At 34.1% G+C, this 14,319-nt stretch overlaps 2 protein-coding genes and 1 long non-coding RNA gene across 3 annotated transcripts; 1 reads left to right on the top strand and 2 right to left on the bottom strand.

Annotated features, from left to right (window-relative positions):
* Positions 1-5,708: 5,708 nt before the first annotated feature.
* LOC108373104 (uncharacterized) lies at positions 5,709-6,624 on the bottom strand. Its single transcript, XR_001848929.1, has 2 exons — positions 6,038-6,624; positions 5,709-5,813 (listed from the first exon to the last, which is right to left on the bottom strand). It is a non-coding gene; the product is annotated as an uncharacterized LOC108373104 (long non-coding RNA).
* Positions 6,625-7,726: 1,102 nt separating this feature from the next.
* On the top strand, positions 7,727-9,798 carry BCL7-like (chromatin remodeling complex subunit BCL7B-like protein). The gene is given in 4 exon segments (XM_017628951.1): positions 7,727-7,959; positions 8,026-8,087; positions 8,090-8,212; positions 8,346-9,798. Coding segments are annotated over 4 exon segments (396 nt in total). The 5' UTR covers positions 7,727-7,870; the 3' UTR covers positions 8,468-9,798.
* Positions 9,799-11,518: 1,720 nt separating this feature from the next.
* Positions 11,519-13,896, bottom strand: LOC108373102 (alanine aminotransferase 2-like; the record flags this gene model as incomplete). Its single annotated transcript, XM_017628949.1, is given in 8 exon segments — positions 11,519-12,160; positions 12,253-12,511; positions 12,604-12,767; positions 12,770-12,841; positions 12,844-13,166; positions 13,246-13,345; positions 13,348-13,504; positions 13,801-13,896. Coding segments are annotated over 8 exon segments (1,320 nt in total), but the record flags the coding sequence as incomplete, so codon positions are not given.
* Between the last annotated feature and the right edge of the window lie 423 nt (positions 13,897-14,319).

The following is a 14,319-nucleotide window of genomic DNA, read 5'->3' as shown; positions in this document are numbered from 1 at the left end:
ATATTCGACGTTTTCCCCTACGACGACCCCTTCGACGATCTTACCCCTATGGATTTTTTCGGTGGGCATACCTCAAAAGTAAAGTCTACGAAAAAAACCCAGCGATCATCCCAGTACTAAAAAAATATCGTTCGTGAGGTTAATGGTATCCCAACATCACTTCTCCAGCGAGTGGCTCGGAGTACGGAGGCCAGATTTGAAGTGTGTATCCGACGTAACGGTCAACATTTTTGGAGGAATAATTTTTAAAAAACAAAATCCGCACTTGTTTCTTTGTAATAGTTATTGAAATAAACTTTTATCATTAGTAATTCTTTTTTAATTTAGCTTTTAATTTCTAATTCTGCCTTTGATTCTGTCTTTGAACGAATATAAATTCGATTGCGTTGTAGCGTCTTTATGGCACCAAAATCTGTATCATTAAAATTGCATCAAAAGAAAATATGTAGTACATACTTATGTACATACAGTGGTCCACAAAATAATAGGAGTGCGTTATTTTGGTCAGTTTTTGCTATTTGTCTTTTGTTTATTTAATGTTTATTATTTTTATACAAAAGTCAAGCTGGGTATACAACAAACAACGAATAAATTCAGATTTCAACCTTTGTACAAAAATTATTAAAATTCTGACCAAAATATCAAACTTTTTAATCAGAATCTTCAGAGAAAATTCTGGTATGCAGTTTTATAGCCCATTCAATTCTAGTCTGAAGAAGTGCAAGTTTCAAGCTGCTAAAAAATTCCGTTGATTTTTGGCAATTTTTTTTGCTGGCACTGTCCCCATATAAAAGAAAATTGTCGAACATACTTTGTATGGAAAAAACGTGAAACACCTTCAACCGAAAAAATTCTCAAAAATCAACGGAATTTTTTAGCAGCTTGAAACTTGCACTTCTTCAGACTAGAATTGAATGGGCTACAAAACTGCATACCAACATATTTTCTAAAGATTCTGGTTAAATAGTTTGAAATTTTGGTGAAAATTTGCAGAATTTTTATAATTTTTGTACAAACTTGAAAATGTAAATTTATATGGTGTTTGTTGTATTACCAGCTAGGCTTTTACAAAAAAATACGAAACATTAAATAAACTAAAGACAAATAGCCAAAACAGGTTAAAATATCCCACTCCTATTATTTTGTGGACAACTGTACATACATACTTGGGTATGCATGCTCCTAAATCAGAACTTGCTTTTATTTTTCTTGCTTGGAGACTCTAAGCAGCAGTGCTACAATGAAAAGTAGGCATTTTGGGAATTCAATTACTTTACAATAAATAAAATATAGTATGTGTGTATACGGTTTTTATAATATATACAGGTAAAACCCATGAAAATTGTATACATACATACATACACACATATGCATACATTTAAGTGAAAACATCATTCCGACTACTTGACTCAAGTGGTTGTAGCTATGTACATACATAAATGGCCTCATTCTAAGCAACTATCCGCTGTTGGTTATTAAAGTTCGGATGAAGGCGAAATATGGCATGCAATTTTGACTTTATGACTCTTAATACATTTGTAGTCACTTTGGAAATAATACTTATAAAATATTTGCAAATATTTGATTCGTTTGTTATTTCCAGTGCATACATATTTACATATACATATGTATGTATATACATAAATACATACATATGTGCATGTAATACGTATTATTCATCTTCTAGTTCCTGCCATGTACGGCCACTAGCCGGATACCGGGCCAGAAACCTTACTCGCTACTTGATTGTGTTTTATGGATTGTGCCATAAAAAGACAAATTTGCAGTTGCAACGACTAGCCGCCACAACGACTAGAATGCGCAGACGTGTCTGATTGCTGCAGATACAGATGAGTATGGGAAGAAAGTTGAAAGCAGCAAGTGCCCGCTAGTTACTACTGCACTTGATATACGATAGTCACTACGAGTACAACTGTTCACATTTCGCCATTAACAACAGTCATTCCAATTATTCATTGCACATTGTTATTCTTATTTCTACTACACATGAAGTATTTTCTACTATTCTGCTTGATGAGTAAAACGACGACGGTTTGGCTGTGCCAAAATAACGGCACATTAAACTAAATCAAGCATACTTTTAGGAGATAGAGCCGACGATTTTTATTTTCTCTGTGAAACGCCGAAGAAAGTTTTTAATGCCGCGTCGAAGAAACTTTTGCAAATCATTTTCTTCTTTCGCTGTGCGTATAGTCATTCATTTTGGGTGCATTAATAGTATGGTTATATGTANTGAAATAAACTTTTATCATTAGTAATTCTTTTTTAATTTAGCTTTTAATTTCTAATTCTGCGTTTGATTCTGTCTTTGAACGAATATAAATTCGATTGCGTTGTAGCGTCTTTATGGCACCAAAATCTGTATCATTAAAATTGCATCAAAAGAAAATATGTAGTACATANATAGTATGGTTATATGTATGTATATGGGGCGTTCCATACCAAAACGGACGGGCTTCACACTTCATGTGTTAAATAAACAATTGGGTATTATTATTGGAAGTGCCCTGAAGAGAACAAAAGTTTTCCGATCGAAAAATATTCTGCCTTATCCCGAGTTTCACCAAAAAAAAAATTCCTCTGAAAATATTTATTCCGGCATAGTAAATACGTGGAAACCAAAAGTGAAAAGTGAACCGGGTGGGGAAAATGAAACTCATGATAAAGCTGATTGATTTTCAAAGTTTTTTCCCCATATAAAATAAATGGAAAACTTCGAGCGCTTTGAGCGACCTCTAAATATTTTTTGATTTAAAAATAAAAATGTAGGGATATATATTTTTTTTTGATATAGAATCATATAGGGGGTGAGAGCATTAAAGTTACGACTTTATTGGCAAAAATACAATAGCACCCCCATTTCGAAGTTATATTATTTGCCACTAATGAGTATTTACTTATTTTTAGGAATTTTAAATTAAAATACAGTTCATTCTCTAACAAAACCCATAAAAATCCAATGTTAAAACATTGTAGACTACAACTACAAAACTGTAAAACTACAAAAAAATTCTGCAAATTTTCACCCAAAATTTCTAATTTTCTTCTCAGAATTTTTTTTCACCGAAATCGTTGCGGATTTCTTGAATATAAAAATAAATTGCGTTTATTCATTATATGGAAGCAAATGCGACAAAAAAAATCTAAAAAATCAACGGTAATTTGTAGCTACTTGAAACTTGCACGTTATTGACTAAAATTGAATGGGCTATAAAACTGCGTACTTAAAAAAATTCTAACTGTTCTGAGAAAAAATAAGAATTTGGGTGAACATTTTTTGCATTTTTTTCTTTTACAAAGTTTAAAAAGTGCGTTTATATGGTTTTGTTAGGATGAACGGCATTTGCATTGAAAATTCTTAAAAATGAATAATTTATTATAAATGGCAAACAATATCATTTTGAAAAGGGGGTGATATAGATATGGCCAACATTGTACATATTTCTTTCTTTTTTAAATTTAAATATAAAGTACTCAACAATTCCACATTTTGGTAAAGCTACATCTAATCCATTATTATATGAGTTATTACCAAATAGGAAAAAAATGCTAACTTACTTTTATATGAAAAAAATCTTAGTTATTTCTTCAGTCACGGGTGGGACAAAAACGAACCTGCTTTTTGGAGCAGATAGATTTTACGGAAACTCAGTGAATTTATTTCACTTTTGAGTGTGAACCTGATGTCTTATAATAAAAAAAGACCCACGAATACTAACAAAGCAGAAAAGGAAACAAAAATGATGGCTTTATTATAAAAAAATCCGAAATTCCTCTTTAGCGGGGGGGGGGACACCTACAAATTTCTATATGAAAAGGAGCTTTTAATGTGGTCCATATTAGAGATTAGTTTTTAAAAAGTATAAGAAGCCAAGTAAAAGCAGAGTAAATACAAAAGTAAGGAGGCAACCTATTCAAAAATATTTTCTAAATTAAGCTTTCTAAAACCTCACTCACATATTATAATATTTTATTCAACGTGTTATTTAAATGTTTTTAATTACTTTTTGAACCGGTTGCAACCCTCTTAAAAATTCTTTCAAAATATATAGTTTCTTAACCGCTTTCGTGTGACACCCGCATTGCTGTAATATTTTGTTTGCCTTGTTAATTAATCGATTTTAACTTTTGAAAGAGGTGGCAATTCTCTTCATATTTTATATATTAAGCCAGGATATAAGCTATCTGCATTCCAAATTTGATTGAAATACATCTAGACGTTTTAGCGTGAAGGAGCAACAGACATACTCACTCACAAACTTTCACATTTATAATAACTATTAGTAACAGGATTAGTGGAATTGAACTTAAATAAATACACCTGTTGAAATTCGATCGAATTTTACACATCATTGATTAAATTATTTCGATTTATTTTTTTCGACATTTTTCTTTTCGACAATTTTGTTTCGACATTCCTGATTTTGTAGCTGTTTTTTCGACATTCTTTTTCGGTGTTTTTAGTTTTGACATTTTAAATCTCGACATATCGTACCCGACCCACGGGTTGTCATGGTTCGAGTTGCATAAAAATGTAATTGGATAGTTTTTAAGACAAACCCAATAAAATGACGGGTTAGAAAAAAACAACCTATCTAAAAAAAACTTTTCAAAACCGTTCTATTTCAGAATTTGGTTGAAGAACGCCCTGTTTCAGAATTCGTTTCAAAACCACACTATCTCAGCTGCCGATTCAAAAACGCCCTATATCAGCACATCTTCAATACATTTTGAAGTGAGATAGGGCATTTTTGAAACGAATTCTGAAATAGGTCGTTCTTCAACCAAATTCTGAGATAGAGTGTTTTTCGATAAAATTCTGAAATAGGGCGTTCTTGAACAGTTTTTGAGATATGAGCGTGTTCGAACTGGCTGCCGAGATAGGTCGATCTTCCACTCAGCAGTCGATATGTACATACATACATATGTACTTAGATTATGGAAAATTTAAGAGATAGGTACGCTTTACTAGTTAATGTAAATATAAATATTATATTGGATTATAATGAGCGTATTAAATCCTTTATTTTAAATTTGAATATAATACTGGATTTTCACTAGGCATTAAATGGCAAAAATGACAAAGTTGGGCATTAAAAAATAATCGTGTTATTACGATAAAAAATAGACATTAAATTCATTTCCACACGCTATTTTTTTAAAAGGCATACATTTTTTGTCATTCCAATGCCTAGTGGAAATTGGGCATAACGCTTGTGGTATGACGGAACAATTAATGTCACAAATAACCATCAATAAGTATTAGTCATAGCATTAAAAGACTAAATATAACACCTATTCTTGATCCAAAAAACCAAATTCATAAAATGCTTGTTAAATTTGATCGGAAAAGTATAAATTACATTTTAGTGGTTGAATTTGGCCATTAAGGTGGGTTGGCGGCATCTGCCACGCCCCTCAATTTTCTTCTATCAACCTCAAGCTGGGCTAAAAAATTCTAATTATTTAGCAATATTTTTTCCTACTAGATACTAAGCCTAGACTAGCGTCATTGTATAAACTATTTTGCAGAAGGTACTTACGGATAGAAAAAGAAGAGGAACGTTGTGGAGAGCAGCAGAATCCAGGCAAATGTAGCAGGAATGTAGCGAGTCTTCATGTCGCATTTGGGCATTCTGATACTAATTCACACAAATAATTTATTTTTTCCGTTTTTAGATTTGATGACCACGAACCCGTTTGTCAGACAGCCGTTTAGCAGATAAAAAATGATTGGACGTAACAGCTGTTGACACTATAGCGCCAGTGAAAACAATGGAAGAACGGAAGCACTAAGAACAATGAGTAAATAAATTAAAGTGCAATAGCTGGAGACGGCAGCGAATAGATTACACGTTTATTTATGTAAAGAGTTGGTAGTTAATTTTTTTATGTTAGGTATGAGAGCAATGAATTGGTGACTAGGATCTTAAGTCGGAATAGATAAGGCTTATAATACGAGAAGGTTCCCTTATTAGGAGTACATTTCGCGTGGTAATTTTAGTTTTTTGTTTACCTTTTTAGCACATGCATTTTTTACATATATTGATCTTTTGTTTTTATAAAAAAAATTGTGTTTTATTTTCATACACGTCTCCTTCACCTTCAATGCAGGCATAGCACACACGCCCAACCGTACCGTACCGTACTGCACTGCACCGCGCCGCCTGCAATTTTTTGCACACCACTTTGTTTCTTCCACGCGCACCGTCACGGTTGTTTAACAATTGTCGGACGTCATTCGCTGGCTGTCGCACTTTCTACTTTGCTTTTTTCGGTCGGTCGTTGTGTATATTTTTTATGTTGTATTTTTTGGCCTTTTTATATATTTTCAATTAAAGCTTTTTTCTCGTACTTTACTTTTCCACCACATTCGGTTTAACTACTACACATTACACATCAAGCAATTGGCCACTGCCGCACATCGCCCTTGCCTACCATGGCTAATAATACACTTCCAATTTTCATTTTTTCTTTTGCCTATTGAATTTTCCCACTACTTAGCGGACGACGACGCCTCTAATCATCCAACTTCACACAAGGTTGGTCGAAAACTGGCTGAAAGATCTCTCACAGAAAAATGCAAAATGGAAAAATTTTGGAAAATTTTACGGACGTCTTTCGCCTTGAGCCTGACGATGGGATTTCCTTGCGTATATGGTATGCAGCCAGCAGCGAGTTTTCCTTCTGCGGTGTCGCTACACCTTGAAAATGACAGCACTTTTTGCAAGTCCAAAACAGCACCACTTCTTTACACAATTTGATTCGCGCACACGCTTACCGAATGAATTTCTGAATACCACATCGACTTCGTTAAAAATTAATAAATAACTTATATTTCGCAGTGATTCTCGAACAATTTATTTATTAAAATTGAACGATTTTCACAACGCTGCATGTTAACACTCGCACTCGCTCGATCGGTCGTTTTCGTACAAAGGTTGTCAAAATTATTTTTCACCTGCCACCCCGGTGCAGGGCTGCATTTTACCGTAAGTGAAAACCTAACGAGTATCCAATTGGAGCGAGTGCAGAGTAGAAATGGAAGTGCCGTATTCGTACCCAGTTCGTACGAAAAGTACGTGAATCTACGAAATAATCCCGTTACACCATACACATACGGTCTGTGTAAACTAGAAAAGTTTTGTGTTGGTCGCCGATGTGCAGATTGAGTGTGTTATGTACGATAAAATTTCGTCCTACCAAAGAAGGTAAATTTTAGATTTACGTTCTTTGGTGTAAATGGCGATTCAACCAAAGTAAACAGGAAAACCACTTTTGCAGGCGATTATCGCATTTCAAAAAATCGCCTAGTGCTAATGCAAAGAACGCTAACACAGTTCCATTATTTAAACAAAGTTTCCTAAAATCCTAGAAACGTTTCTTCTTTCTCAGTACATGGATCACCCTGCTTCGTTAAGTTTTGACACTCGTTTGTTTTATTGATTTTTTTCTTTGCATAAGGTGCCCAGCATTATCAATTTTTTTATAAGTTTAAAAATCGAAAGAATACTCAGAAGGCAGTTTATAATGCACTTCTGAACATCGTTGTATAATGATTTAGATTCTTTAAACATTCCTCGTCATCTATTGGGTCTATAAACACATGAGCAGTGAAATAAACTAACAACAACCCTACTTCTTTTTTAAATAAACGTCTCTGTAAACTCTCCCTAAAGGCATGGTCAGCTGTCATATAGTCGTACTCGGCATTTAGCGGCCATTTTCGACGAATCTTCGTTTTCTGTTTACATCGTTCAAGTTGAAAGCTGCAAATTTCGAAAGTCTTTGCAATTTAATTACCAAAAAATCGACAAATTAGCATAAATACTGTATAAAATAGTTGAAAATGTCGCGTAGCGTTAGAGCAGAAACTCGTAGCCGAGCAAAAGATGACATCAAACGGGTAATGAATGCAGTGGAAAAAGTGAGACATTGGTAAGATGGCCTCCACCTTATGTGAAAATGTACCATATAAAATTTGAAACTATTTTCAAAACATAGGGAAAAGAAATGGGTAACCATTGGCGATACCACCATGAAAATTTACAAATGGGTGCCTATATCAATTCAGAAAAGAAAAAAGTGAGCAACGCTAATAAGAGCGATAAGGAGAACTCGCAGAAAGGCACGCCAACTCCACCGCAAATAACGCCCTATGGCGGTCTGACTGCGGAAGATTCGAACACCTGTGAGTCGAAGCACACAAACTGATAAGTTCAAATGTTTGCATTCGAATTTAAAATTTTATGCTGCAAAAATATTCGCATATTTATATGCATGTCACATGGAACATCATTAAATAAATTTTCCCTTCCTTCTAGGTTTCTCCATGGTAAGCGATTCACAAGGTGCCACCGAATTTGTCTCTAGCATGCCATTTTCTGAGGACTCCAACTCTCAAGGCAGCGAAGGACCAGTGAAACGACTAAAAACTAGTGATTAGTCATACTAACAACATAAAAACATTTCGCATTCGCTGCAACTCACAATCAGTCAAACTCGAAACGAAGCAATTTTCATAAATGGAAAATAGTTTACATTATCGAAAAAAAACAACAAAATAGTTTCATAACTACAATGAATTTTTTGTGCTTGGTAATGCAGTATACTATTGCCGCCGAAACTACATACTGCATAAAAATGTATAGTACTATTCTAAAGTACTGTTGCTAACTAATTTTAGTTTAAGCGATTTATATTAAATAACCTTAATTTACTGCATATATGAAGAGTGCGCCTAGCTTAGTCATCATTATTGTAGTATTAAGTGGATTCCTCCAAACTTGTAATGTACATAGTAATATTCTATTTTCGTACATTTGGACGAAAACTGAGTATTTGCCCTTGGAGAACGCGTACCGATCTTATAAATAATGTTGATTATAATGAAGTCATGTTCATTGTATTATTTAATTTTTATTATTTTTTCTTAGTAAATGGTAGTGCGAGCAGACAATTTGTAATAATAGCCCGCATAAAATTACTACAACAAAAAACACTATTGCTAAGACCGTGCACATTGTATGGTTGACGCAATGAGGCTGTCTGAAGGCACGTGCTTAACTTAAAACCTACCTATAAACATAAACCAAGTCTCTGTCAGTTGAAGAATACCAATATTAATTTATTAAAGTTTGTATGTATTAAAGATTACATTTTTGCTCTAAGAAAGTTTTGGAGATTTTATTCTTGGGTCCAAATTCTCCAGTATACGTATGCCTGTTTTCATAAATACAACGTGTTTATCAATGCAAAGGTCTACTCGACAAACATAAGGGTAATAGAATGATTAGGAAATGAGTCAAACACCAACATATTTTTTAAGGTATAACGCTAGAAGAGGTGATTATAAAAACTGCGAAGAATCAGTGCACTCTCAACACAAAAGGGGGAAACAACATGCATATTTTTTTTTTAAATTTGAGAAAAAGTTTAAACTTTGTTAATATACGAACAAAATCTGAAGGTAACTACGCCTACCTCCTATATAACGATAGTTTGCAGTAATACGAATACTACTACAATAATTCACTATGACAGAATTTATTCTTTTGAAATTGGTATCTACAGTCAACACAAATTTTTAGGCGCAGAGAATTCTTCGAATTATTATTTTTTAGTTTAATTTCGTTTTGATTTTTTTTTTTAATATATCATCACCTGAAATGCAAAAAGACGTAACTATTGGTATGATTTCATATATATATGTATATATTAGTCTCGAATTTGTCCATTTCAGTGATGTGTAGTTCATACCACAAGAAAAAATAAAAAAATAAAAAAATAGAGTATAGAATTTTGTGCAACACTGAAAAAAATTTATAAAATTTGGAGTTTTGTAGCCTAATAAATTTTAGTTCAAGTTTTTCAAGTTCAAGTTTGATTTTTATGGCTTTTTTGTGTTACGCATTTTCTTCCATACAAAGTATCGAGCCCTAACCGCCAAAAAAAAAAAATTCTGCAATTTTCACCAAAAACAACTGCGTGATGTTAGAACCCACTGGGACTTATCTATCAACACTGATATGATATCTGACTTTGCAATTTAATAGTAAATTCTTCTGTTATACAAGGTTAGCATTAATATCTCCGATGACAGTTAAGCTTTAGGTGGATTTTTATATCAGAATCTCATTTTTGTGAAAAGTGCAGATACATAGAGGGTATTGATTATAAGCCCACGTTATTGCTCGATATGTTCGACCATATTTTTATAAAAAATATTGCGAAAACAAATTAAAATAAAAACTTTGCTTACATCGTGCAAAATTTTCTGTGCCTAGATTTTTGTGGTGCACTGTATAATAAACCGTAATTTAGGTGCGGGAGCAAAACGGTCGAAAGGGCCTTAGAACGATGAAGAATAATCTATAGTAGCCTCACCATTCTCTAGCATATCGACATCCTCGGACTTCATATCATTTCGCAAGTCCACTGGGACTACGAAAATAGCGTCGTCAAGGGATGCCTCGACTCTGACACCGAATGTTGGACCTCTGAAGTTGTGGTTCAGCAATTGCTGATGAAGCATAGAGCCACGCATTTGGACACAGTGTTTGCGTCACTATACCCGTCGCTTGAAACGTTGTCTGCTTTCTTTATCTGCCTTTACTCGGTTAGATTTCGGTCGACTGGAAAATCGACTAGCAAAAACATTTACTTACATATTACGGTTGAATTGACATTTACACGAGCCGATTTTGGTTGAACGACAAAAATCGATCCGTAAAAAGGCAGCTTTAGTTTTGGGGCCGTCAGAAGGCCCGCTCGGCAATGGTTGAGAAAAAAACTTGGCCAAAATCGTTTAGGTGTTCACAGCGCCAAAGAAGAATCAGATGCATCGCGAACTAGTGATATATTGTGGGCTCTACACTTCCTCTTATAATAAAACGCATTTCAAAATGATTCTAATTTTTTCAATTTAAGATTTTTATTAATTTAATACTTTCTTACTTTGTATACAAAATGTTTTGAACTGCGCTCATGTATATTNAACTGATGGAGTTTACTCTTCATAATTCTCCAGAGCTTTAACCAATTTGATAAATTTCATTTTTAAATGAAAACTTTTAAAATTTACAAGATACGTGCAGAGCCCGATTTTTGAGTTTTTATTTATTTACTAGCAAATACCCGACGCACTTCACGGCGCCTTAAAAGTATTTTTTGTTGTTTGATACCCGTATTGTAATATTTCATTTATTTTATCAATTTAATTAAGTCAAATTTTTCAAAGAGGTGGCAACCCTCAGAAATATTTTCGGCTGTAAGCCTTCGTAAATCTCTTTTTTTTGACAGCCATATTGCAATATTTGCTTTATCTTATCAATTTACTTAAACTGTAATTTCAAAACAGGTGGCAACTCTCTAAACCAATTTCATGCATTACTTTTAAGGTGATGTGCGTACAAACATACATACAGAAAAAAAAAAATTAAAAAATTGCTGATTTGGCTTTTATTGCTCTAATAAAGACCCCCCATATTAAGTTTTCTTTAATATCTATAATGTACAGACATTGTGCTGTTACAATTTTATTACATATATAGATTATAAGTTTGTAAGTGTAAAGTACCGAAAAAGTAGCAATTTTGAAAAAATCGATTCTCCTGTACCACATAATGTTATATAGTATAAAAAATTATAGGGTTCCCCCAAAACGTAAAAAAATACACATGAAAAATTTGAAATATTATAAATAAAAATTTCACAATTTTTTTTTTGTATTTGTGCAAAAATTTTAGGCATTCAGTTTTATCGGGCTCAACAGGTTAATGTGCATTTTATAGGCTTTCCTTAAAAAAAAAAACAAATTATCAAATTGGTTAAAAAATTAAGGCTCTGGAGTATTATGAACTGTAAATTAAAGTTTCAAACCACGGTGCGTTAGTAGTATACTATGGCGCCACGCCATTCAATGGATGGATGGTAGATGGCATACATATTTTGCATAGCATCAGATTTCCATGAAATCTTCTTAATACAATTTACTTATATTTCTTCATGAAATCAGCGTGGAAAGTTTGAAATTTGTCCAACATGATTTTCAGTTTGTCGGTCTGAGGCAGAATTGTGGTGCGGAAGTGATAGGTGCCCTCTTTTTGGCCGAAACCGCTGCCAGGTACAATGCAAATGCCTAAAAATGGTTAGAATAAAAAATTTTGTTCAATTTAAAACCTCATGAGCTATAAAATGCAAAATACCGTTCAGCGGGGCATGCATACTAACCGGTTGATTCCAACAATTCAAAGGCATAGAACACATCGGGCGCCATATTCTTTGCCTTTGCTGCCGCGATAGCCTTAGCTGGTATAACGATTTGTGGGAAAGCGTACATGGCGCCTTGTACCACATTCACCTTGAATCCCTCAAAGCTGTTGAATGTTTTGTATACTAACTCGGCGCGCTCTTTAAGGGCATTCAAAACCTCTGCTTTCTCGGCTATATACTGTTCGTATGAAGGCTCGACCCTTTTCTGGTGGATAACCTACAAATTTAAATGATGTATTTTTACAAACAATTGTTCATGTTGAAGCAAGCAATTGACCAAAGCAACTCAATGCCACATCATTCACTTACCAATGCGCTAATAGCCACCTGACCAGCAGAAGTTGGACATAGCGAAGCGGTTATGGACTTTGTTAGCGTGGCTTGCACCTTTGGGCACATGTTCACTATCTCCATGTAGCCACCACGTATACCACATTCGCCTAGGTAGCCCTTTGAGGCCGACATAAAGCTACAAATTCCATTTCTCTGTAGGGTGAACCCATTTCATGTGCTACACTCTTGAAGGAGTAGAATTTCGAATTGGAGCCCAAATGTTAGCCTGATACACTTCGTCAGCCAATACGATTAGCTTGTATTTATGTGCGAATTTAATTACATCTACGATATTTTCACGCGTTAGCACCTGACCGGTGGGATTGCCCGGATTGATGACAACTAGGGCGCGTGGTTCACAGGTTTTACGTGCTTCTTGATAGGCTCGCTCGAGTTCCGAAACTTCCATGCTCCAGTTTTGTTCTTCATTCAGGTAGTAGCCGATACGAGTCATGGCATACTCCGAAATTGTAGCCGAATACAGTGGATATTGGGGTATGGGAACCATTACACCGGGACGTTTGCCGCCAATTTTACAGCTGTAGTATTGTATTTTAAAGGATATTAAATTGATCATGCAATGCTTGTTAGGTAAAACTGTTACATTGAAATACCCACCGAACGAGCGCCAATATGCTTTTGATGCCTGGGGAGGCACCACCTGTTAAATAAATATTCTCCCAATTGCTTGGTATGCCATCCCGCTTCTCAATGAAATCGCCACTTGCTTACGAATCACTTCAATGCCAGCCGAGTCGGTGTAGGAGCCAACTGATTTCCCTTGACAGCCATCTAAAATGATGCGCGCACGCTTCTTCACATCCTCTGGGTAGTTAGGTGAATCGAAAAGACTTGTATCCAAGGTTAGGGCCATAAGCTGAAAAGAATATAAACATTATCGATCGATCTATAAGGCACGGGAATGTAAATTACGTTAGGTATCGACTACGATACTTTACATATTTATATAAGAGCGAAGTTGATTATTTTGTCAATTCTAAAGTTTAATTTAATTTAATTAATTTAAATTTAATTAAATAAAACTCAAATTAATATAACTTAATTTAATTCAATGAATTTACATTTAGTTCAATTTAGTGTATAATAATTTTATTTAATCTAATTTTTTGTTTGTTTTGTTGTATTTTTTCAATTTAATTAATTTTATTTTACCTGTCTCAGAAAGGTGATAGGCTTTTGTCCCATAGCATGGCAATCACCGATATTAGCACGAATGACTTGATCGAAAGGTTTTTTCACACCCTGAAATTATAAAATAAGAAAATATGCCATTTGAATCTCTGTGTATGTAGTTTTAAATGCGCATAAAAATTAAGATATGTACATATGTATGTACCCTGCAAACCAAAGTTCCCGAAATCTTAACGAAATCTTTACGAGTATCTGATTTCTGTAAAGATTTTTTTCCGAATCTTCAAAGAAAATTATATGAAGTGGTTGACACGAACTCGTAAAGAAATTTCTGTACGAAAAATAAAGAAAATTCTGAAAAAAGTCTGCAAGAAATTCTTCACATAGCAGCATTATTTTCATTTCTTCACCGATTTTCTTCCGAAATTTCGTAAAAGAATGGAAGTGTGCGTAATTTATTTCATTTTAGAAAATTCGGAAAAAAATCGGATGGGATCTTTCCGAATTCGTTAAAATTTCTTTACGATTCAGAATACTCTG

This window comes from Rhagoletis zephyria, unplaced genomic scaffold (genome assembly GCF_001687245.7).
Source record: "Rhagoletis zephyria isolate East Lansing unplaced genomic scaffold, Rhagoletis_zephyria_1.1 Rzeph_scaffold_06367, whole genome shotgun sequence".
NCBI lineage: Eukaryota > Metazoa > Arthropoda > Insecta > Diptera > Tephritidae > Rhagoletis > Rhagoletis zephyria.
Note: the sequence above shows the minus strand (reverse complement) of the source record. Positions and strands in the feature narration are given on the sequence as shown.